We start from the raw sequence: 27,252 nt of genomic DNA on the forward strand, positions 1-27,252 counted from the left end.
GCTCATCATCCAGAGATAGATCATTGTCTGTGGCAGTAGAGCCTATAGGTAGGTGAATTGATGAACTACCTCAAGTTGCTGATCACTGATGATGTGGATTGATGGTGGAGCTATTATCCCATGGCGATATTGGTCCGATGGTGGCCCGATGTATGTTCAATAATGGCCCAATATCATTTGCTCATGGGCCCAAGATTGGGCTTGGACCAAATATTGGACCTATAAAGGACCAACTTAGGCTGCCACTGTGATGCCAATATAAATAAATAAAATAAAAATCAGTTACTGTAGCTCAACTTCAGAGTGGGCAGCTATCGCAGCATCATCAGCAAATAGCATGTCTCTAATCAGTACTTCCCTTATTTTGGTCTTGGCCTTCAGACGTGTAATGTTAAAGAGTTTACCGTCAGATCGTGAGTGACGATACACTCCCTCTGTGGATGACTTGAAGGCGTGCTTGAGTAGTTGGAAAGAAAATGCCAAACAGTGTTGGTGCGAGTACGCAGCCTTGCTTTACTCCACTTTTGACACCAAATTCTTCAGACATTGAGCCATCAAACTGGACTGTATCATCATCCCATCATGGAAAGAACGAGTTATGCTGAGTAGTTTGGGTGGACAGCCAATCTGAGGAAGCATCTTGAATATACCATCCCTGCTAACAAGAACAAACGCCTTGGTCAAATCAATGAATGCCAGGTAAAGGGGTTGTTGCTGCTCTCTGCATTTTTCTTGCAGTTGCCGTAGCGAGACGATCATGTCAATTGTTGATCTCTTGGAGCGGAACCCGCACTGTGATTGTTGGTTCACAGCAAAATCACAAATGACCTATTCCAATTGAGGAAATATGATGGAAAGAGCCACCAAATGTCCATTTAGGGAGTGGTAAAATCCAAATTTTACACCAAATTTGACCTGTTTTTTGTTTTGTTTTGGGGTGTTTTTTTGTCACATACATGCGCATATTTGTGGGGCTTTGGGGGCGTGAGCAGGGCGGCAAAAAAGAAGGGGCGTTGGAAGAAGGAGCGGTAAAAAAGAATCATTAAACAAAAAAGGGTGTAGAAATTATGAAAAATGTTTTAAAAATGTGAACAATACATACAATTTTGGGCTTTTAGCTAGCGAATGCCTATAACCCCCCCTTTTTTTTTTTTTGCTCTTCACTTTTTCAAACCACCGATAAAATGGGTCAACCTTTTCGGGATGTTGATGAAGCGGGCGTCAAAGTTTATCTTTTCCGCAGCCCCCCGTTTAGGATCGGCCGCGGAACGCCACTGAAATAGGCCTAGGTCTAAATTTCAGAAAATGCAAACGTATGGATGCCATTAATTTCAGCTGGCCACCCAGTAAATTATTTTCCCTAATCGCCCACCCAATAAATTATCCTTATTTACCTCCCTACTTGCCCCCCCCTCAACCTGCCAAAAATCGTTTGTCCCTTCCCCTACCGACCTGCCAAAAAATCCCCCATTCCCCTGCCAAAATATCTTGGCCCCCACCTATAGTGCACCACCCCGGGGTAGGCCTATGATCGTAAAAATGATCAAAATTCAAATCTTGGTACCTTTGTCATTACCCACAGTCATTGCCATAGATGTACTAACATAGCCTGTTAGTGGTTCAGCCGAAAGCCGTGTAGGCCTACTTTAAAAAAAAAATATAGCTACATGTATTTGAATGAGGCTTCAATTTCGTCAATCACTACTGGTCGATTTTACGATGACATTTCGGTTCAGCGGTTCTAAGAACTTGGAAACTTTTCTAATGAGCGTTTTGATCTTGTTCCTCTTTTAGACTTATTTTTTACCAAATCTGTGGATTTTAAACACGTTACCATGGCACAGCCACAGCGTCATCATCCCTATATCTTCATGTCAAAAATTGCCGTGATAGTACGGCGAATCCTCTCGTTTTTCAATAGCTACGCATGGCGATTTTGTTTGAGATAGGCCGAGCGACTCAGGCTAAGCATCATACGACTTATCATATGAGATACCACCAAGTTTCTATTCTACATATTATTACGATTTGCGTACATGCTCTAGTACCACATGTAGTGTTGCTATTACAAGGAAATTCGATTTGTTTTTAGGTAAAACCCAGGTTTTGTTTTTAATACACTAACTTGAAATTAAATACACTAATTAGCGGCCATTGTTGTTGGCTCTGGAAATATTTTTACTGCATTTTATGCGTAACAATTTTTAAATCGCAGGTTGAAATTGTGATATATTTCATTTTGAGAATTACAATTATATAAAGGAACATTTAGCCCATTCACCTAAGATCCAGGTGTTGTACATAATATATTCAATCACAAGTCTATGTCACAATGCATATGTAAACTTTCTTTATCCATGTCAACAATAGAATATTGATCACCAATGGAGTATGGAGCTGTATGAAAAAAAAAAATTTATAATATAGGGTGTTGACATTGTGCATGGCATCAGAAGGTAGCGAAAATATATGTTTCACTTTTTTTTAAACTATATAATTATGTATAGCTTTTATCAACCTACCAAATCTGTGGATTTTAAACACGTTACCATGGCAACAGAAGAGAGCGAAAATATATGTTTCACTTTATTTTACTATATATGGTTAGCTTTTATCAACCTTGACACACCTGCAAAGTTTCAGGTTCGAATTTCTAAAAATAACAGAGTTAGACTAATTTTTTACCAACTCTGTGGATTTTAAACACGTTACCATGGCAACAGGAAATCATGAAAACATGTGTTTCACTTTATTCTACTGTTTATGGTTAGATTTTATCAACCTTGACATATTTGCAAAGTTTCAGGTTCGAGTTTCTTAAAATAACGAAGTTATGACTCATTTTTACCAAATCTGTGGATATTAAACACGTTACCATGGCAACAGGAAATCACGGAAACACGTATTTCAATTTATTCTACTGTTTATGGTTAGATTTTATTAACCTTGACATATTTGCAAAGTTTCAGGTTCGAGGTTCTAAAAATAACGTTGTTAGACTCATTTTTTACCAAATCTGTGGATTTTAAACACGTTACCATGGCAACAGAAGATAGCGAAAATATATGTTTCACTTTATTTTACTATATATGGTTAGCTTTTATCAACCTTGACACACCTGCAAAGTTTCAGGTTCGAGTTTCTTAAAATAACGACGTTAGACTCATTTTTACCAAATCTGTGGATTTTAAACACGTTACCATGGCAACAGAAGATAGCGAAAATATATGTTTCAACTATATTTTACTATATATGGTTAGCTTTTATCAACCTTGACACACCTGCAAAGTCTCAGGTTCGAGGTTCTAAAAATAACGGAGTTAGACTCATTTTTTACCAAATCTGTGGATTTTAAACATGTTACCATGACAACAGAAGATAGTGAAAATATAAGATTCACTTTATGTTACTTTATATGGTAAGTTTTTATCAACCTTGATATATCTGCAAAGTTTCAGATCCAAGATTAAAAAATAAAGGAGTTAGACTTATTTAAAACCTTTTTCCCATGGTTTTTCATCAAAATCACAAAAATCATGTTTTTTTGACGTTTTAGCTAAGATTTTGGTCACGTGACTTGTAAATGAGAATTGGTATGCCCAAATATGGCATCATTGTTGTGTTAGCTTTCCAAATAACCGCATCAAGCAGGCCACCTAATGTATGCAAACAGCAGACAACATGATGCACACTTTTGGTGGTCCGCTAGATTTCCAATACTAGCAGTCCACCACATATTGACATCTAGTGTCACACCAGATGTCAACATCTGGTTGTCAACTGGATGTGCCTAAACCGGAGTGACACCGGATGTCACATCCAGTGGACCACCAGTGGGCATCCAGTGGGCATCTGGATGCACGAAACGCCTGTGATATACCTAACAATACCTTTGCCCGTCTGCGACTACTTTTATAATAAAATACTTACACGAGATTAAAAAGTCTCTACACTACATGAAGTATAATGATATTTAACAGATGATCAGTTAATTGGTAGTATTGTGCGTGTGACTGGCAAATGAAAATACGTAGTCTGTAGATGAGTTTATATAATATTTAGGCTTCCGTAAACAGTGAAAGTGAACTTGTAGAGCTAACAAAATTGCCCGAAATCTATCCTGCATTCCAAAGCAGGATAGTAAATATGGGACTTTTCGTTGGATCCAGTTGTGTGGCGAATTCAGGTGGATGATTTGTATTCGAATGAGTGTTTATTAACGTGTGTTTGAACCTCAAAGTCCCGACTTATTCGCCTGGCAACGAAACGCTAAATTCAACAAAATGGCGACGTACATGCAGTATAATACTTAAAGTAGTAAGTCTAAGCCACAGAATTAGAGAAGGAGAACCGGGACTCCCTATACCGCCACGTACAATCGCGCCGTCAGCTATGGGGAGAAAATTTGGGGTATTCGGGTCCTTAATTGCCGACGGTGCGCGGCGACGAACGAAAACAATTCTGCGTCTCATCTGAAGCGTCTTGGTACTCGCGTGCAGGTCGCATCAAGTGCGTTTCTCAAATGCGCCCATCATCCATGTCGCGCTGGCATGACAACGAATGCCTCGAGCGCATACCGAGGGAAACCGAATACCCCCAATTTTTGCTCCATGACTGTATCAAGATGGCGGTCGAGTCCTGGTTCTCTGGTTTTAATTCTGTGGTCTAAGCACACATGCACAGTGGTCTAAAGTTGTTTTCTTTAAACTTCCGTGGTCCGGGTACGCGCTGGTGAATTGCGATCGCGTAGAAGTGACAAGGTCGCCTACTCGCGCCGCGCCGAAGACCAATGGGTCAGCCGGCTTGTTGTCAAGTGCATTGATCAGCCAACCAGCGTGATTGTTTATTGCTTTTGTGTTTACGCTCGTGTACGCGATACACACAGGCACGACCACGGAAGTTTAAAGAAAACAACTTTAAGTAAGCTTACAATTAACAGTACACATTGTCATTGTGATTGTTTAAAACAAGAATACGGATACACAATGTCAATGGGTAGGGCTACATCTTGTTCATTTTTTTTCACTTGTCTTGAAAATATTTAGTGTGACGAAAGATGCTCATTTTTTAATGTCATTGATTATTGTCATGATGTGATAACTTTCGCAGTTTCAGGGCTCAGGCTATTTTAATTATAGCCTGAGGAGCCTCAGAGCTGTAAAAAGTAGGTATGAGATTCAGTTATACTTTGATCAGCTCCTAATCGGCGGGAATTGTTAGGCTTTTATCACTACCGGCACGCTTAGTGCCGCATTATTACGCTGACTTTCGTGATTCGGCGCAGGAGGATTTATTTCGACCTCCTGGTTTGTTTACAAACAGAGAGGTAGACAAAAACCGTTCAGCGTGTCCAAACACTCAATATTCAGAAGGATGGTCCACAATAGCGTGATTCACGTAACCTGAATAGGGATTAAAAAGCTGTCACGTAGAACCATGTGCTCCTATTGTCCAATTTGCCATCAAGATTTCATATGGAAACAGTTCAGACCCAGTACAAGATCATGTCAGAAATTAATATTTTGTTCTGGGTCTGATTATTCGGACTACCGGTACGCCAAAAAGTAGACCCACGTTAAGAGTATATAGTTGACCTCTCTGGTCTATAGTGTACCCTGAATAAAGATAGTCACTTGTGCTGAGCATCAAATTGGTCACTTATCGCTCACTGTTCAAAATGTGACATCTACACCAATTACAGTCCCCAAAACTGTCTACTTTTTAGCCGACCTCAATTCCGAAACATTTAGTGATAGTTAAAAATGCGATCCCCAACCCTTTGGTTACCTTTGGACGAATTTGTCGAAAATTGATTGATTGATTCATTGAATGATTGATTGATTGAATGATTGATTGATTGGTTGGTTGGTTGATTGATTGATTGATTGATTATTGATTGATTGATTGATTGATTGATTGATTGATTAATGAATGAATGAATGAATGAATGAATGAACGAACGAACGAACGAACGAACGAACGAACGAACGAACGAATTATTTATATTTATTTATTCATTTATTTATTTATTTATTTATTTATTTATTTATTTATTATTTATTTATTTCCTGTAGGGCCTACCTGCTATAGAAAATGCTTTATGATCAATTGCTTGTGTCTTTTGTTTTCAACAGAGAGTTTATTCTACTCAAAACATTCATCGGAGTGAGGATGGATGTGATTGCGCAGATAACAAGGAATAGGAAATAAATCCGCTTTGATCAGGCAACCAATGCAGTGTAATTTCTCTAATAATATCATTACCTACTTGTACCCTGTAATTGGATAGCAACGCTTGCACAGCATTTGTTGTGGCCTTACTGAAGTTTACTTGAGCACTAAATCTCAAAAATATTAATTCTGCCACATTCAGAATACTACGGTATTAATTAAGTTGTTTGTTCATGCACCAAATACGTGAATGTTGTGAGATGAAAAAAAAAAAAAATATCACTCGACTATGATTGAACACCATCCTATTACGTGCTTTGACACCACCCTATTTCTCTTAATGGACTAATCCATTGCCACTCTCTCCCAAGATGACCTCTTCCCATTCTCACTTTTATTTCGTGAAGTAAGGCGATCACCTGAGAATAGTGGAGCAATTTTTCCAGAAATAGTGATGAAATATCTACCTAAATGCACCTGAAATGGCACATATAACTGAGAATTACTTCAACAACACGCATAGTAACAAATTGGTAGGTAAAGCTATGTACAAGGAGGTCTTTAGGGATATTTCAGAATTGCCTATTGTTATTACAATGATATTACGTGAACGGTAAGCTTACGTAATTTGTTTACCGACCGATATTCAGGGCGAAGGGACACTAGCCACGAATGCGAGGGCATCCGTGAGCAAATTCGTGGCTAGTGTTTCTCGAGCAAGTAATAGTAGGCCTATGATTTCAATTTTTTTATTAATGAAGTTACTTGTAGTTTTGAGGAATGACAAAGTTGTTTTTGGAAACTTAGATGTTTGTTTCAACTGATGATGTAGGATCGCAAGGTGAGTGAATTCGTGAAGAGATTTGCTTGTCTGAGTGATAATTAGGATACGGGATGTAGGCTAGTCCTCTGTGTTTGACCGGGCTCCGACGCCTCAATTCACGACGTCTCAATTGCACCTGCTTACCAGACAGCAATACTGCGTATTGCTGTATGGAACCAGATATAGTCTATAGTGTAGGTATGCCAGGCAAACACATTTGCTAGTCAGCCAAATTCGCCGACAATGTCAATGCATTTTTACATAGAAATTTAAAACAACTGGCCGAAGAAAGAAAGCTACATAAATATGTTTTCTATACTTCACTTGACCTACCTAGAGTAAAGATAGTCACTTGTGCTGAGCATCAAATTGGTCACTTATCGCTCACTGTTCAAAATGTGACATCTACACCAATTACAGTCCCCTAAACTGTCTACTTTTAGCCGACCTCAATTCAAACATTTAGTGATAGTTAAAAATGCGATCCCCAACCCTTTGGTTACCTTTTGACGAATTTGGCGAAATCTTCGCGAGTCTCCGTGTCTGAAATTCCCGGTACAAACATCGAAAATGTCGCAATTCTCAGTTCCGTGATGATACTATATCCGCATCGCTGTTTTCATACATGAATATATGCATATCTCTGACCCCTGTAAGGTCAAAAACGTGGCGTTGATTTCAACCAATCCGATCCACCGTTTGATAAGCAGCTTGATACTGACGTCATATCTGAGGTGACCAGGAGACAGGAGCTACCATTTTGGTAAACTGAACTCGACTCGTGCATTCTTTTGGTTGACATAAATCGAACAAAATTTTCAATAAGGCCCTTCGCACTTGATTATTAGTTTCCTGTTAAAGATTTTGAAAAAGGGACGAGGTGACTTTTAATTATTAATTATTAATTATCTTTTATTTTCTTTGTTTAGTTTGAACTATTACAAGCAACTATTGACTCATTTTGACTAGAGCGGGCATTTAATTATTTCAAAACAATATTTGATTTTATAAGTGAAGGTGGAATTGTACTCTTTGTTCATTCATCATTATTGTTGATATTATTAAAGTCAGAAAATGGCAAGTAAAAGTAGTTGAAAGTTATTTTAAAGGAGAAAAATAGAAATAAAACTAAAATAATTAATTATTTTGAGATTTTCAATTTTGGACGCGGGCGTTAAACAGGAAACTAATAATCAAGTGCGAAGGGCCTAACGGGTAATAGTATGATTTCAATTTTTTATTAATGAAGTTACTTGTAGTTTTGAGGAATGACAAAGTTGTTTTTGGAAACTTAGATGTTTGTTTCAACTGATGATGTAGGATCGCAAGGTGAGTGAATTCGTGAAGAGATTTGCTTGTTTGAGTGATAGTAAAATACGGGATGTAGGCTAGTCCTCTGTGTTTGACCGGCTCCGACGTCTCAATTCACGACGTCTCAATTCATACCTGCTTACCAGACAGCAATACTGCGTATTGCTGTATGGAACCAGATATATCACTTGACCCAAATATATGATTTTTTATGGTGATAAGACACTTTCATACATGGAATTTTAGAGGATTTTGATAGCAGTTCCATTAAAAAAGCTGCTATCATAATGAGACTAAGATCTAGAAACACCCCCGAAATGCAGTTTTGGGGAATTTTGCTAGCTGAATCTTTTTGACATTATTTGATGAAAGTCAATCTTTGACATGATGTAACTTTGCTTTGCTACGGAAAGTGCTATGAAAAAAAGGTTTTCAGTTTTGGCTTTGTTTACTCCAGGGCTTTAATTTGATATATAAAATGATGCAGTTTGATGGCAAATTTGAATTCACCTAGCATACCTATATAGTGTGCGTGTAGAGGCAGTAGCGGTACTGAAACGGAGAGCCAAAATGCGATTTCAGATTTTTGGCCTGTTTTTAAGCTTACCTCCAGTGCTGTACGGTGCGACCAATTTAGGCGCATTGGCGACTAGATTTTTTCTGATGCGACTAAACCTTCAATCCTTGGCACCAATGGCGACCAACTGTTGAAGCTTTTATTCGCCAGCAAATGCAAAACGTGTAAATAATGTAGTGTTCAATAGTACAAATTTAATGTACGGCTATGAATATCATGCCATCTCAATGGGGACTTTCTGGAAAACATATCTATAGGCCTACACTGTACATGCTGTGTATGGAGTATGTAGATTGAGTACAGCAGCTATGATTCATTCAACGCAACATGTGGCTGTGACAGGGAAACCCCCTTAAAATTGATTGAAATAAACATTGTGGCAGAATGACTTTGAGAAAAGTTGGAATCTGGTGCGTTGGCGCCTCAGTTTTTTTTTACTTGGGAGCAAAATTTGGGCGCCTAAATTTATAAAGTTAGGAGCCATTGGCTCCTCAATCAGTTATTGCACCGTACAGCACTGCTTACCTCCCGTGTGTTGTCAATGGCCGAATTTAGCTCTTGTCAAATTCATTTTGAGAGAAAAGTCACGATGCTCACGTGTTTGTGGTAGTTTTTGATAGTTATTATACATTTAAAAGTGATTGCATGCCTCTGCACAAGGTATATTTTTGTAAATATTTGGATTTGTTTACCTGCCGATCGTCAGTTTTTGCCGTGGGTTGAAAATATGGCAGAGAAAATTTGTCACGACGTGCGTGCGGAATTGGCCTCAACTTTCACTATTTCCGCTATTATTAGCTTATATTGTACAGAGATCTTATAATATTGTGTAAATAATTTTGTCAGGAACAAAATAAGATATTACATACCGTCTGAGAGTAAATATTCAGGACAAAATTCAGGCTTTTCTTGTGTTGCTTACCCGGTTGTTTACAGAATTTTGGATTTGTCATAGTCGTCTGGTGTATGTAAACAAGTTTTCCTAAAAATTGTAAATTTCCTTAAAAACGACTTTTGTTGATCAAACTTTGGATTATTTAAGATGTAATTATTTAAGGATGTAGAATTTTAAGATATTTTTGAGTATTTTTATGTTTTACATGGTCAAAAAGGGGGTCATCAGTTTGATTCCTGATTTAAAAACTTACAGTTGTTCTAGTTATTTAATTTCGTCATGTTCAAAATCTTTTCGAAAGTGAGCGCCTGACGCGGAGTGACTGTGCGATATCCATAGTAACGGAGCTTACGCTTTGAACGCAGCCGCCAAAAGGTTCCATGAACGCGTTCAGGAGAGTATATAAAGGCCGTGCACGACGCAAATTAATCAGATTGCTTGGTGGACAATAGTCCACCCACGAACCTTCAGTCCAGACAGGGTCTAATTCTGCATAAAACCGGGCAACGTTATTTCTATAGATCTGCTGCGCATTCAAATTGCATTGTATTGCATCGTAATTTCATTTGTGTCTATGCTAATTATGTTTACACAACATGAACTCACGTGTTTTCAAGCAAATTCGCCGATAATAGGTGATCAAAAGCGATCGGAATGTTACAAAAGTACAGATCGCATTCAGCTTACTTCATATGAGATGATCTTTGGAAAAATACGGCATAATTTGTCTTGGTGTTTGCGGAATGCCATGCAGTAAAATATTAATACGCTATGCGGCAATTCATGATTGACAACTAACAATCGGCGTGTCCTTCAGATCCTCCACTGTCAATTTCTTATCCACTCACTAATCCTCACAAAAGCTTTGTGTTGATTACGTAATGTGTGGAGGCAAATTGCAATAAGTACAATGAAATAATGAGAAGGGCGGGCTCGAGGCGGGTTTCTTCTTCATCTTACGTAACAGTATTGTTCTCCAAAAAACCCGGAAGCTTGTCGTTTGGAGCTCTAGCTGAAATACAGCAAGATAATGTTAGATAGTAAATGTAAACCTGTATTTTAGCTAGAGTATCTCGAGCTACTTCAGTCAGAAGGTAAGCACTGCCAACCAAAGCAAATACGCCCTACTCTGGAGCTCAGATTGAGCTAGGGGCAGCTTGGCTACCACAATAGTGGCGACACGAGGGTGTTATGCACTCCGGTGATTTGGCCTAGCGCCTATGCCTAATTTGGGCAAGTGACTTGCCGCACACATGCACAAATCCAATGGAAAATTATGCACTGTATTTATGTGCATTCATTGTTCATGATTGTTGCATGGCAAGCTCGTATTTGGTGTACAGGCATGGATACTCTGTAGTAGGCCTACTAGGCCTTGGCCTAGCCTACCGGTATGTCATGTGATGAGAGATTCTGTTGATTAAATTGTATTTTTAGGCTTCTCGATTATTCAAGCAGATAGTATACGTTTCGGCAGCATTTATTGGTAAGTTATTTGGATTTAAAAGAGATAAATAAGGAAATATCGTCATGATCAACAACAGAGATTGTGTATTTAGGCCTAACAGTGTTTACTTGTATTTATGAATTGTGATGTGATGACAAATATGAAAGCAAAATAACAATACAAGATATAACAAAAGAAGCAAATATAAAACAGAATTGTCAAGTCTCATTTTTACCTGTTACTTCTCCTTTCATGCATCACTGATTCCACATATCTTGGGGAGAATTCTAGTCTTTGATACTACGCTACCACTTGTATGTTTATAAGGCTAGTCTTCTCCACCAGTCGTTTACAAAAGTATTAGGGGCAAGCTCGGTCCCGTTACAGTACACCGGTGCACCGTAATACACCGGCGCCTTTAAGGCACCGACACCGCCGGTGTTACAAAAGCTTACCAACCGAATGCACCGCCAATTTCGATTGTGTTCCAGCCACCGAAAATGAGCATCGGTAGCCTTTGTAATTTTTTTTAATGCAAGCGCAAGTTCTTACTTACAGACGACAGTAAACAACCTCTGAAACACCGCTTGTAACTTGCTACCAAAGTTCAAAAGTCGCCGACCGTAATGCATGCTCATTTACCTGTTACGATCGATTCCCATTATCCCATACACTCAATGCATCAATGCCACATGGGAAGGCGGTCTGAACCAGTCCCCAATCGATTTTCCTTCAATGCCTGTTCCAACGCAGATGAAACATCCGCGGGATCAGCAAAATGGAGAACATTTATTTCCGTCAATTTTATTTTCACGGAAGGTGCTTTCCTGGTTTTTAATTATTTCTGTTAAAGTTTCACACGATTTTTGCACCCAACGATTGTTTTCTTTTTCTGTACGTATGTTAATGGATTCTGAATAGCAGCATAATTGAACCACTCTGCTTTTAGCCATAAAAATGTCAAAATGCATTCAAATTCAATGCATTATTAATGATATTTACGTTAATATTCGGCTAATTTGCGTCTTTTGAAGTATTTCATTATTTTTTGAAATCTGATGTAGTTCCATTTCGTACAATTGTCGGAAAGACTTTTTTTTTTTTTTTTAAATTTCGGTACCGGGGAGGGTATTTCCTACCCGGTATGTAATCTCGGCGGGTACCCGCTTACCCGCCTCGAAAATGCCAGCCTTAATTACAACAAATAATTAATCAATTTTTGTTCGTAAAATAATGAAGAAAAACTTGCGGTCAAATCCCCAAAGCAACACACAAAAATCCCAGGCAGCACTTTAGCGGCAAGGATTCCCTTTCCTATTTTTAGCTGAACATTATAAAATCAAGTCATGACGAAATTTGCCATATAAGGTCAATTATTTGCTGACGACATATCAGACTAGCCAATCACAAACTTGGAAGTCCGCCCTTGGATTGAAAGTGGGAAACCCTTCAAGGCCTTCAAAGGCATGTTTTTAGCTGCTGAAAGTAGGGGAAATCCGTATACCGCCGTATAATTGTTTTATTTGTTTACGATAATCAGCTTGAGAAATCATCTAAATTTCATCAGAATATTGATGATGGATGTATACATTGCAAATAGTTTTGAGTTTTTCATATCATTTACCGTACTTAAAGTTGAAACAACAAACAACATCATATATTAAAGGAGGATTTCGTGATCCTAGCATCCTCTTTTTATGACATTTTTCAGTAGATATCCACAAAAAAATTGTCTCAGAAACATTTTGCAAAAAAGCTAAGCGCTGTGCCGTTTATTTATTGCGTTCTTTCTTCTTTTTTTTTTACCGATTCGAGGCCAATTTCTTTATTATTTTTTTTTTCTGACAACTAAAAACAAGAAAAAACGGGGGGAAAGCTATGCGCTAAAATATGAATTTTAAAAGCTATGCACGCGGATTTCTGAGACAAACTTTTTTTTTCTTGGCCTAATATTAAAGTTTTAATTAAACAACTATTAAATGTGAGAAAAGTCGTCAAGTTTAAAAATTGTCAAAACAAAACATGGCTAAGTTATTTCGTCATTGTTTGTACTTTGTAGTGTAACGGTGTGAAAAGAAACTTTCATTATAATATCATGTTTCCTTTTTGAAAGTTTCTTTCGTGTGAGAATACGAGATAATAATATCCCTGTTGAAATTACGCTGCCCTAAAAATAACTTGCACAAGTATCCAGGTGTGGTCCGGGCACGCCTCAACACGCACACGTGGTTTTATGATTACTTGGCGCGATTCCAAAACTTGTTTTGACTGGGCGATGCTGCGCTGTCCTGGATGGATGGTCCACTGATTGACACGTAAACATTCATGTGAAACAAATAATGGAAAATGATGTTCTAAAATATCAAATTAATTGCAAATAAATGAAATAATTGAAGTTTACAAACATAACATCGAACAGAGGAGGAGGACATAATGATTGGTGTGTCACAATGAAAATACATCGTCACCTCATTCTTCCCATCAGTGAGTCTTCAGTTCTCCCACGGTGTTTAAACACCAGCGAGTCTTCAGTTCTCCCACGGTGTTTAAACACCGATGAAGACATGCAAGTATGGGTTTGCTTCATCGGTTTACATCGCACAATGAATTTATTCATTTAAATTGTAAGTTTAATATAACGGGGGTTGAAAATTGCATGGTTTTATATTTAGACCTACATGTATGAACATTGAACACACCTGGTGAGCTCTGGTGAGCAATGTCACATGATGTATGAATATATGGTTGGGTCACAAAGGTTGTCAATATTAATATTTGAGTAGATTACTAATAAATCCCAGAGTCACTTGCAATACACAGAAGGTTCTACAACTTGAGAACAAGTCCTCAAACGTTCGAAATTTGTGGTTACTACAACTGGTATGTATTATAACTTGTCAATTTGTCATACCTATGAATTATCTTTATCAAAATTCCTTCGCATTTTTACTTTGGTGCAGTTTACCCCCCCCCCCCCTGAGTATGACTAATCAAATCTAAATGCCTTATATATATTTCAGGTTACAGTGACCTTGTAAACAACAAGTGAAGGGAGCTTCCAGTATCCATAATGTCTGCATCCTCAAGAGGCAGAAACAAGCAGAACAGCGCCACCCTAAACCCAGAACGAACAGCACACACAAGAAACGCTAGCACCGGTAGCTCCACCCTTGTCAAAACCAGTAACCATGACAATGCAGGAGGAGGGAGAGCCACGTCTGGATCTACATCGGCTCGCACCGAAAAACACTTGCAAGAACCATCCAAAGATACAAGACCAAAATCAGCGGACGGAGCAATACTATCGGAATCATCCGATGATAGAACAAAGAGGCTATTGTTTTTATCGAATAAGATTAAAAATGTTAGCCCTGTGACAAATTCATTGTTGCCACATGTGAAACTAGTGCAATATAAATATGAGAGTGGCTCGTTTGAGTCGATGCTGAATCAGATTGAACAGGCGTTGAAGTCGGGAGGGCGGGTTGACAGTATAGCCTGTATACTACACACCAAACCTGGATCGGTGTTGATGTTTACTAACGGCAATGGAGAACATAAAGAGGTAATGACTTTTTGAGTGGATTTTGTTCATGTGTAATGGGCTGTTATGGTTGAAATGCACAGCTTAATCTTCAACACACGGAGTATGAATTTCAAGTGGGGTAACCTGAAAGGGTGGCTCCATTATACCCCATGTGTGGGAGATTAAGTTCATGTCTTCTTCAGGGGGTGTATGGATAATGACTTTACTTCAGTTATATTTTGGGTATTGTGAAATATCTGCGCCCCTCTGGATATCTCTCGGTTCCAAAGCACAATGCTTAGTTATTTCACAATACCCTCAAACAACTGATGTGCAATCATTAACCTCTAATTAAAGACTCCCTCAAATAAATGCCTCCACCATTTTTCCAATCAAAATCATATTTTAATGAATCCAAGTGTATGAAAATTAGATCCAAAACATAATAATGATAAAATTAGATGCTTTACGTCCAATTGTGGTCTTGCTATGAGAGTCAAAATCACATACAGTACCCATATTTTCATATAATGTATACGTTCGCCGATTTCACAATATCTATGTGTGCAATCAATGTTGTAATCGACAGTGTTCACATTATTTGTAGAAATCCCTTACTGTTTGTGGAGCACCATAGCACTGCCAGATGGTTCTAGTGATGCTTTTTAATGCAGGTGGTGGTCGCATTGCATTCTCTAAATTCAGTAAATTTTCATCACAACCGTGTAATTGAATGGGATTATTTTGAAATTTTAAAACGCTTGAAATATCACAAACAAATAGGCCTATGTTAATAAATAATATAAATACAAGTTAAAACCGTTGGGGTTCGATAATGAACCCCACAAACTAACCAAGTATATGGAAAATGCCATACGGCCGGGCGGTTTCACAACTTGCCGGCTCGATCATGCCATTCGCCGCCTGTTTTAATGGGAATTATCAAAGACCTATAATTAACACCCCCTTTGGAAACCGGGTTCGGAAAAAGCAATGCCCACACATTATTTAAAGAGAATATAGTACATGGTAAAGCATGTTTTGTATTATAAACTTATGAATTATATTTTTGTTGACAGATTCTTACTCCATCAAACATTGCTGAGCAAACTGATTTCAAAAACTTCATCCAAACTCTGGAGAACAAATACTTGAATAAATCCAGTGCCAACTGCAGAATAGACTTCCTCGCATGCAAAGGTTTGAGACATACAGAAATCAGCAACTTTGAACCTGTGTTGAAGTCTATGGTTGATGTAAGTATACATCAGTATGTACAAATATTGAAAGTGTATGGGTTAAAAATAGTAAGAAATTTTTCATGAGGTGAAATATAGTTGGAATGGAATAGTTAATATTTTACAATCATGCAGTTCATATTCAGCAACCTTGCAATCAGGCAAGAGTCTGTACTACCAGTTACACTAGAGGAATATCTCAAATATGTGTATGTGTAAAATGGCTGTCATTTTGGAGTAAAAGTTGGTAGCCTAGGTACCTTAACTAATTTGAACCTGCTAAACCTCCAAAAGGTGGTTACTAAGCGTTATTTTGAGTCTAGATAACCCTTAAAAATAATGACCCCCAAAATGACCCCTTAGGGTTATACAGAGGTAAAAAATTAATGCTCTGATTTCAAACAAGAACATAAAATTATTTTTGTGGACGTAATGATCACAAAAACGGATTTCAACAAGAATCACAGAATCGAATCTCGTAAGATTCGGTTGCGAGAATCAACTTCTCTCATTGTATCATACAGTTAGTGCAGTGACTATATGATGGATTTTGATTCTCACAAACCAAGATGAAATCTGGACCCTGCAAAAATATAAGTTTGTGCATGTGTGTCCTATAGTTGCAGAGTTTTGTGCCAAAAAGGGTTAAAGATCCTGCTATGATGTACAGTAGGATATACATGTATATAGGATGCAAAAAACCAGTGTTAATTAATAAAATTTCCAGCTGCATTCTTCATTAACTTGTGGAATACATCAAAAGAGATGCATTCCACAAGTTAATGAAGAATGTGACTGGAAATTTGATTAAATATGGGTTTATTACTCAGAAAATCAAAATTGCAAATGAGAAACATGTAATAATGACTTAGGCACTTTGGTTATGAGACGAAATGCAAGTAATGGTATTTATCTCATAGGGAACATTTACATTGGTGTAGAATGTGCTGCAGTGACAGGAATTGTATCTAAGACACATTTCCATAGCTTCCGTTCTCTTCACATTCACATATATGTAGTATAATTGATATCATTCAGTGAAGCTTATTGTGTACACTGATTGTAGTAATTTAACACCTGCTGTACAGTGTAAGTATTCTACGCAGGGATTTTTTTCAGATGTGTTTGTACTGATGCCCTTTTTTTGAGGTCGACCACAAAACTTAAAGATGGTAAAAATATTGTTAATCCATAGGTTCATTGTGTAATTCATTGAAACTGAATAAAGTAAACTGCATAAATGTTCAGAACTTCATGAAAAAAAATCATGAAAATATTAATACCATGAAAAAAGGCTGTTGTATGTGTAGAAACATTGTGTTGTAGCACCTGGGTGACAGGTTTAAATTCTATAGCAGCCTCTATTGAATAAATGTTATAATTTGAAATCTGCAATATTTGCAAAATGTCTATCAAAAGTATGTGGTACATATGTGACGTGTCATGTCAAAAGGAGACACTTTTGGGCAGAGTCGTAAACGGAGATATAGCCAAAAATCTGCCCAGGGATAATTTTTTTCACAATTTGGGTTAGTTGCGAATTTGTATATATATTTGAGATATATAAAGGCAAAAATATGGAGTAAAAAACAATAAAATAAATAAGAAAATACACATCTCAATACTTCAGAACTTTGGAACCAAGTAGTCTTTTGGTGTTTTCAGTATATGATAGCCTAATGTTTGTAAAAGGTAATATTATAGTAACTTAATTTTTAAAAATACCTCCTTTGGAGATGGAGATTGTGTCACATATTTTCTGATTTGAAAATATTAATAATATCCTTTGTATCATTTGTTTAATTGTTTTTGTTTTCTTTTGATGCTTTCAGGTTCCTTTTGGAATTTCCAAAGATATCCTTGGAAGTGACATCAATTTACCAAAGAATGAAACTTTACCATATGGGTAGGTATTTTTTATTGGACTTGTTAAAGCCTACTACTCTTTGTAGTAAAATGTTTTAGAGATTTGAAGACTAGTGGCAGAATTAGTAGCATAGCATATTCCTCAGTTCCAAATCAAAATGTTATTCACAACACCCTCAAAACAACTGATGCACAGTCATTAACCTCTAATTATAGGTTAATAACTGCGCATTAGTTATTTGGAGGCATTGTGAAAAATCTAAACATTTTGCCTTTGGAACCAAGGAATATCCCGAGGGGCGAGGGATATTCCGAGGTCCAAAGCAAAATGTTTGGATTTTTCACAATGCCCGACATATAACTGATGCAAAGTTATTAACCGAATTCATAACCGTCATTTTTAACTCATCGCTCAACCAAATCTCAAGATTTTATTCTCCGAAATTTGTTGAAATAAAAATTATATTCGCCTTTCAAAAAGTCAAACAGGCTAAAACGGACTTACCAATTACAGCACTGCGCAATCACGCCATGTGCAAATATGGTAGTTGCGTGCACGTAAAGTGTTCCGGCGCAACATTGGGACGCACATATGGCGTAATACGCGGAGGTTATGAATTAGAATTAAAGTTATTCCTCTTGAGAAGATAATATCTCCAACCAGGGTTAAACTTTTGGTGAAAATCCATGAACCATGCAAGAATTTCTGTAAAAGGTTTGCATGAAACAAAGTTCATTCTTGGGAGTTCATACAGTAGGTACATTTAGTTTGTAGGGATTAAATGTGCAACAAATTTTTAATCAAACAAATCATTCAAAAATCACAGAATGATGTACATGAGATTGTACTATTGAGATCAAAAGTTACGAACCCAATTTTGTTCATTTTCAAGGTGTGTTGGTGAAATGTATTTCAAGGTTGACAAGTTGAAGAACTGGAGTCCGCAGCCTCAGACACTCGCTGGATTTGAAAGAATACGAACAGTAGGCAAAGGTGAGTAAGGTGATTGTGTAGAGTTTGCCCAGGCTATGTACCTTATTTGTGAGAATGTAAGTTTGATCCATCCACCACTACATAAGCAGTTAGTATGAATTATGGATTAAAGAGTGTGGATTCAGAAATAACCCAGTGTGAGACCTAAATAGTGTACCACTGATATCTATTAACAAAAGTCCAAAATTGAATGATAATTTGCGTTGTTAAGCTTGACTGTTACAAAGGTTTATGCAGCACTTGGTCTAATGTGCTATTGGCACAACACATTACACATAGAAACCCAAGAACACCAAAGAAGTCGCCTTCATTTGATAATTGCCACTTAACAAGGCGATATAATGTGCAATCTTTTGCCCATCATGAGCAGCGCACTGTAAGTCTAATCACTTTGGTAAGTTAAGATATAAAAGTGAGTTTTGTCATCATTTGCTGGGATGGAACTTGATTTCTAGTTTGTCTTTGGATAATTTTGAAGAACTTCCCTGAGGAAATAGAGCAAATCCTGGGTGAAATCTTTGATTTGGCCACAAGCCAGATCATGACTAAATTAATGTTCTCTGAAAATGCTGCGTACTGTTGAAATGTTTGTTTTTTCTGTTTGTTTGCATGTATGTTTTATTTTGCCTGATACATGCATGTATATGTTGTGTTGTGAACCCATTCTCAGGTGCGTACGGTGCTGCCGTGTTATACAGAAAGAAGGATGACGATTCGCTCGTAATTCTCAAAGAAATAAACATGCATGACTTGACGGCCAATGAGAGGCAAATGGCTCTGAATGAGGTAATTATAACATGCAGGGGTGCCTTTGTATGTGCATGTGTTTGTGTGTCAGACTCCAAGGTTTTTCTCATTCTATTTACTTTGATTTCATATCATTCTATTAAATTGTTTCTTCTTCATTCTCATTCACATTTCTGTAACTTTCTCATGCTCATTCACACTCATGTTCCTTTTTTCGTCCTCTCACTTTCATACCCCCTTCTTCTCTATCCGTCTTACTCTCTCTCTCTCTCACCCCCCCCACTCACACCCAGTCTTGTAGATGCTCTCAAGTGCAGAGTTTCCTACCAGGAGGTTCATGCACACAAATGCGGAGCTCATCCATATATAATAATGGACTGACTGTACGTATCACAAATTGGGTGGTGTTATACCCTTTTTGGAGCTCCACAGCTGTGATAGGGCTCCACAGTTAAGGTGGTATTGGAGGCATTATGAAAGTGCTCTAAACATGTTTTAAACAGATTAATTGAGTAGAGCAAAGCACACTTATCAATTTGCCTTTTGTTTGAAGTAGATCGGACATACGGTTTTCAAAATATATCAATTTATATTTTCTTTATATCTTATTGTTTTTATCAATAATCAATATAGTTAATGAGCTAAAATGACTGGAGAAGCTCATTAACATATAATTTTTGCCAATATTTTGCTTAAAATCCATGCATAAATGTTCAGGGTACTTTTATTTTGCATACTTTTGCCTTGAAACTTAGTCAAAGTGTTCCTAATGTGTTCTAATGTATTATATAATGAAGCCACCCCTAATTTGCATATTTGCATTATTAATTAGCATTTATGCAAATTAGCTCATTAATTATGCAAATATGCTAATTAGAGGGCGGCTTCACTATATACTACATTAGAACATATTAGAAACCCTTTGATCAAGTTTCAGGGCAATAGTATGCAAAATAAAAGTACCCTGAACATTTATGCATTGAATTTTAGCAAAATATTGGCAAAAATTACATATTAATGAGCCTTTGCAGTCCTTTTTAGCTCATTAACTATATTGATTATTGAGAAAACAATAGGATACAAAGAACATATAAATTGATGTATTATGGAAACCGTATGTCCCGATTTGTCTAAACAAAAGGAATATTGATTAGTGTACTTTTACCCTACTCAATTAATCTGTTTAAAATATGCTCAAAGCATTTCCTAATTTCTAGAAAATGCATCCAATACCACCTTAATTAGTATATCTATAATCTATAATATATGCACCTCCACAGTTTGAATTTGGCACCCCCTCCACATATACACTTGTGACCTTGTAGGCAAATTTAGAATGTGGTGGTTGTGTGCAGAGTGAGTTGTCATATCTAGCTTTAGCAAGTATAGGTAAGTCCAAAGTTCAGTTGATTGATGGCAAGTGACTAGGGGACAAACATCTGTGACCTCATCCACACAGGGCATCTACACCCACATCTTAACTAAAAGTTGGTTGTGGTAATATTTTTCTCTTTCTTATACTCTCACTCATTTCTCTCCTGTCACCACTTTTCTCCCACTCCATATCATACTCTTTACTATCACCGTTTGCTTCATTTGAACTTTATCGCTTATTGTATTCACCCATTGCACAGTCCCGCCATTTGCGAGTAGAGCCTTGATCTGGAAGCATGCATGATGGGAATTGAACCAGTCATATAACATTGTGTAAAGTTGCGTAATGCTTCCTTTCATGTCTATTGCCGTGCAATAGGCAAATAAGTGGTAATTTTATGAAATGTTTCATTTTCTGAAATGTTGTGATTTTTCTTTTGTTTGTCAGATTCGAGTTCTAGGTATGCTAGACCACCCTAATATCATCAGTTACTATGACAGTTTTGAAGAAGATGGGACGCTGATGATTGAAATGGAGTATGCTGATGGAGGGTAAGCTATTCTGCACAGCAGACATGAACATTTCTCAATTCAGTTTTTTTGTTTTCGAAAGGTGCAAGTTTTATTAATTTTCAGCCCATTTTAGGAAGGTTTTGTTTAGTTTAGCATGTTTTTTTTTTTTTCTTGGTATTTTCATTAGTTTTAAGTTTTCCATAAAACTTTTCGCACATCAAAAAACAATTTTCACATTGATTGTGCATTCAGCTAACGTATTTGACTTAATTTAGTGCCGCTCCCCAAATTAGCACCCCTACAGATTTTTCCAACTTTCAAGCATCTATGCACTTTTAGCAAGTAATTTGGTAAAAAAAATTGTGAAAAAAAAAGTTTATTACAGGAAAAATAATTGGATAATGAGTTGTAGGTCTGTGTGCTTGTACATATGTGATGCGATAAAGCAAAATGAGTCTGATATTGATTAAAATCAAAATTCAGTTTTCAGTCTTATTACATGAGCTATTCAGCATAGCGTTATTTTGTTGAAAACTCATGATCATAATATTAGACTTACGGTTCCAGAGATATGGCTATTTTAGTGTTGCTCATAACAACAAAATACAAAGGAAGTTGAATACTCTTATTGGCTATATCTGAAAATCAATATTCCCGACATGATCCCAGGTCCGTAACCAGGTGGGTTGGGGGAAGATGCCCCCAGTCTCAAAATGCCCCAAAAGTCCCCTTTTGACCCAAATTAGTCCCATTTATGATTGTAGCGAGCTTAAAAAAAATTAGGTTTTTATGTCTTTTGGTCTAAAAAGGTGGAAAAAAGTCCACTTTTTCAAAATCCACCCAAGTCCAAAAAGGTCCAAATTTTTCCATTTTTTTTTCAAAAACAGCTCCCCCCAATAAATCTTGGTTACGGGCCTGCTGACATCCGACTCATTTTGCTTGATTACATGACATATGATTTAATTCCTTTTACTGTAGTACGTCTTTTGTGACATTTTGGGTCTAATTTTGACAAAATGGTCTCAGGTGATCAGTTTAAATTCACTTCCAACCAAACTTGGGTCTTAGGTGTAATAGCTGAACATTCTTCCTATGTTACTAGTGTTAATAATTATTGTCATATACTGATGTCAAAGTTTGACTGATTTGATATTTACAGGACTTTGGCTCAATATCTGAACAGTATTCAAGGCAAACGAGAGTTACAAGAGAGAGAAATCCTGGTCATGTTTCAACAAATGGTGGCAGCAATTAGACATATCCATGAACACAAAATATTACATAGGTAAGTGTGATTTTGTCATACAAGGAAGGGCCAAAGCAATTATGGAAGCATGCACTTTTGGTCCCCATGTGTGATAATCCAATGGGCTATTCCAGTTGAAATCCATGCACCCCTATTTAAGACATGACCTTAATCTCCCACACAAGAAGTGTGAATTTCAAATGGGGATTTGAAATTCACAATTTTGAAAGATTAAGGGCATGTCTTCCATAGGGGGCGTATGGATTTCAAATGGAATAGCCCAATACTGCAGATTTCCCAAAGCGTTACAGAGTGAGAATGAGATTTTGCCTGCATAGAATAACCAGACTGGTTATGCAGTGTGCATGTGTAAAACTGTTAATACTATTCATGCTTTAATAAGTTGCAGTAAAAGTCGGACAAATTACATTACAAAATCCAGTATGTTTCCTTATGGAGCAGTTTGTTTGAAAGGACTTTACACGGCTTTCCATTCCATTGCAGAGTGATGAGTGATCAGTTTTTGACAAATGAGGTGGTGCACTTCTCCATGCAATTGACCTCATTGGTTACAAATGAATGGCTCGTTGCTGCATTCAGTTTTAATCAAATGAAAAATAAACAGAAACTTAACCCTTTTTTAATGACTTTTATGCATCATTTTATTTCAGAGACTTAAAGACTGCTAACATATTCTTAACCAAAGAAGGCATCATAAAGATTGGAGATTTTGGAATCTCTAAAGTGATGTCATCTCATAATCAAGGTGCTAATACAGTGCTTGGAACTCCTTATTACATCTCACCTGAAATTGTAAGTATCTGCTATTAAAGACCTTTTTTTCCTCATGCACATTTCTTTAATCTATATACAATATAGTATGTGTTTTTAAGCCGTAAAATTACTTATTTAAGTGCTTAGGAAACTACTGACACTGCGCATGCATTTTAATTTATTTCCATTCTCAGTGTGAAGGTAAGCCATATAACTCCAAGTCAGACATCTGGGCTCTAGGATGTATCTTATATGAAATGGCTTGTCTACAGAAAACATTTGAAGGAACAAATCTACCTGCACTAGTCAACAAAATCATGAAGGTAAGATGCTACCATGCATTGAGATATCTTGCATTACCACATTTCCTTCATCAGTGTGAGCTAGGCCGTATCGCCCAATGTGTGGTAATTGACCTAATTAGCATTTAGGGTTTAAGTCAGACACTGTCTGTGGCACTTATTTTAACAATAAAGTGGAAGTTTATATTAAAGGAAAAACTTGGCTTCAGGCTAGAAGTAAATGACTTTTTGATCAGTAGTCTGTAGGTGGACAACTTGACCACTATATAATTAGTTCCTGAGTGAACATTGAAGTCTTATGTCTATATAATACTAAGCAGTCACAAGGAGCGTAACATTTTTTGTGAGGTCACCTCCATTGCTTATTGGAAAAGTGATTGCCGATATTGCTAACATGCCCTAGTGTCAAACCTCAACCAGTTGGCTTCAAGGCATTTTTGATGTTACATTGCTAGGCATGACAGAACGCAGGTAGCGATTTTGCAAATCAATACAGGCGTTTGATCACCGGTCAGCTGTGTTGGTTGTTTGTTGCATTTTTAGCAGATTGCACTGTATTTTGCTTCTTTCGGCATTTATGTGCTCCGGCCACTCTAAAGAAGTTAAACACTTGCACATTTTAATTCACCCATAGTATTATGTAATATTCTAATCCAAATTAATGTTTTGTCCCCCCCAGGGTCAATTTACTCCAGTCAAAGGCAATTACAGCCAAGAATTCAAGACACTGGTACAAGACATGCTTCAGAGAGAGCCAGAATACAGGCCGTCAGCGAAGGAGTTGTTGTTTGCTCGTCTTCCAATCATGATGAATCGATTTGAGGATCCTATCACAGACTTTGAGGATGATTTGCAGAACTCGGACGGATAGTGTGGCTAATAGGAAACAACGAATGAGGTAAGAGGGAACCATGGAAGTAACTGGTCTTTCTGAGGGGGTGCTTTTAAGAGGGGTTTTACCATAGTTTAATTTGACTTTTTTTTCAATTGTGACAGTTATTGGGCTATGCCATTTAAAGTCCACACTCCCCCTGTTGAAGATTTTGGAAATATCTTCCACTTTCAAATGGAATTAGCAAATTTGATGCTTACCTTCCTCTGTGGACATTTCAGGTTGAATCTTTCTCAGAGGGGGTATGACATTCAAATGGAGCTGCCTATATGTGTTCATTCCATTCAAAATTCATACTCCCCCAATGGAAGATATTTCCGAACTATTCTACAAGTGATTTATTTGTCAATTTATTGTTACACTATTGATGCATTACTCGGAATTATTTTTATGGTGATATGGCTGTCAGTAAAATTTTATTTTATTAATGAATTAAAAAAAATACAGACATAGGAAATGGCAGAAACTGATCAATCAGGCCTTATATTAAGTATGCCTGGACCAGGAGCTAAAATGAGCTCCTAGACCTATACCGTAAACATTTCCCTAATGGCGCACCTAGGCTCCTTTGCCTTGGGGTTCAGTGCCCTTATTTGCTAGTGGGAATTTTACGGGAGGGCACTTTTAGGTTGTGCCTAAAATTCCACTTATGTTAAGGGAGCCCATAGCACCATTAGGCGAACCTTTACGGTATTTTGTAGTGTCAAATATTGGACACACCAGGTTGTAAAACTGGGATGAAAAAAGCCCAGGTGTCTCCTTAATAAGCCTGGCGATCAATATATGTGGGAACACAGGGTTGATATCAGAGAATGTGGGTCGATTATTGTGTACTTTTTTAACAGTGTCCCTGATTGGTTCATTACATGATATATAATCATTTGAGTAACCAATCAAAACATAGCTTTTAGATGCCGTAACAATTTTATGCATCATCACCTTCAGACGTACTCACTATTCTTACCAATTCTCTGATTGGCTCAATACATTATATGTCCTCTTTGTAACCAATCAAATGAGTTCTTATAGGCTGGTAAGTTGGCTGGTAATGCTCATAGGGTTAAGATTTCTATAGACTTGTTCACTATTTAGAACTGTTCAGAATATCATAAACACATATGTGACATGATCAAGGGGAATGAGTCGCATGTCGGCCCTGGTCGAAAACGAGTTTTACACATGTTTCTAAAGAGGACATTTAGAGCTTTCAGAAACTGAAAACCCCATGTTGATACGACTTTTCTTTGGGAAGTTACGTCAATTTATCAATCGCTGAAAACAATATAAAACAAAAGAATTTTAACACTTTCTTTGCCAATATCTCAAAATCAATATTAGCGACATCCGACTCATTTCCCTTGATCGTGTCACATATGAACCTGAAAATGATTAATTTAGACTTCAACACTACTTGTTTATTTCGCTTACTGGGAGCGCTTTCGAGGAACTTCCTTGTCATCAGCCGATGTTGTTAGCTCTGATGTTTTCTTGGAAACGGCTAAGGACCAACCTGATCAGGTGACATCACACTTGATGACGTCACCAAAGTCGGAAGTTTCCTGCCCCTGGTGCCGCTGGGTTTGATCAGGTTGTCCCACACAGGATCTAGTTCCAATCCTGTGTCTCGGTTCAATGAAGTTCCATTCTGCTTGATCTGGATAGCTTCCAGGTCCCTCCGGGTATATTCTTTTGTTTCTTTCTCCAGTACTTTTGTCCCAGTCTATTTAGTGCGTGTTCTTGCTCGCTTTTACATGTTCTTGTACAGCCGATTTAGAGCCAGACGCTTTTGACTTATGTTCTGCAAGTCGCCTTTCTAGCTTCGTGCCCGACTCTCTGATATTTGTGGCGTGACAATCAGCACATGCAATGTTTTAGACTGTTCCCGACTGTTTTGACTTGTCTACCTTGTCTTTCGGAGAGACCAATGTGATTTCTTAAACCAGTTGTAAATTAGTAAGAATCTTTGACTCTTTGATATAAGTCACATTAATATCTTGCATGTTTTATTTTGCAGATCTGTATTATATTTATTTGACAACTCAACCCTTGACATGACACCTATTGAACTGCCGGCCAAAATCAAAATTAGACAGGTATGTATTAATTTTCACAGGCTTTTGGCCAGAGGGCCCAACTTTATTTTTAGCACTGTAAATGGGTAAGTAATCTATATAAAGTCTGCACAAAAAGTAACTCAGCTGTTATAAATACGCCTAGCTTCAGAACTAATAATTGCTTCCACAATATTTCTACATAGAAAGAAGGATGATTTATTTACGCGCATTTTGATACCCCAATTGTCAAATGTCGCTCAATATTAACAACACAGTAGTGCTTTTAAAGAAAAATACCCGAATTTAAAAGTTGCAGTTTACAATCAATGTTTTTTACACAAGCATTGTGGCACGTACACCCTCCATTTATCTTCGCGCTGACTTCAAAACAATACAAATAGCTGCAGCTTTTTAATTCGGGTAATCTTCTTTAAAAACACTGCTATGATGTTAATATTGAACAAAATTGGACAAATGGGGTATCAAAATGCGAGTAAATAAA

General features: G+C 37.3%; 1 protein-coding gene across 1 annotated transcript in view; it reads left to right on the top strand.

Moving 5' to 3' along the window:
* The first annotated feature begins 14,250 nt into the window (after nucleotides 1-14,250).
* The window catches only part of LOC140142948 (uncharacterized), a 75,626-nt gene continuing 62,624 nt past the window's right edge, over nucleotides 14,251-27,252 (top strand). The window contains 12 exon segments of the mRNA XM_072164976.1: nucleotides 14,251-14,789; nucleotides 15,830-16,006; nucleotides 17,821-17,894; nucleotides 18,748-18,848; nucleotides 19,519-19,634; nucleotides 21,418-21,521; nucleotides 22,642-22,767; nucleotides 23,400-23,541; nucleotides 23,697-23,825; nucleotides 24,484-24,666; nucleotides 24,668-24,702; nucleotides 26,711-26,789. Coding sequence (XP_072021077.1) covers nucleotides 14,295-14,789; nucleotides 15,830-16,006; nucleotides 17,821-17,894; nucleotides 18,748-18,848; nucleotides 19,519-19,634; nucleotides 21,418-21,521; nucleotides 22,642-22,767; nucleotides 23,400-23,541; nucleotides 23,697-23,825; nucleotides 24,484-24,666; nucleotides 24,668-24,702; nucleotides 26,711-26,789 — 1,761 coding nt within the window. The 5' untranslated portion in view covers nucleotides 14,251-14,294.

The sequence above is a fragment of the Amphiura filiformis genome, chromosome 20, assembly GCF_039555335.1.
Source record: "Amphiura filiformis chromosome 20, Afil_fr2py, whole genome shotgun sequence".
NCBI classification, from domain to species: Eukaryota; Metazoa; Echinodermata; class Ophiuroidea; order Amphilepidida; family Amphiuridae; genus Amphiura; species Amphiura filiformis.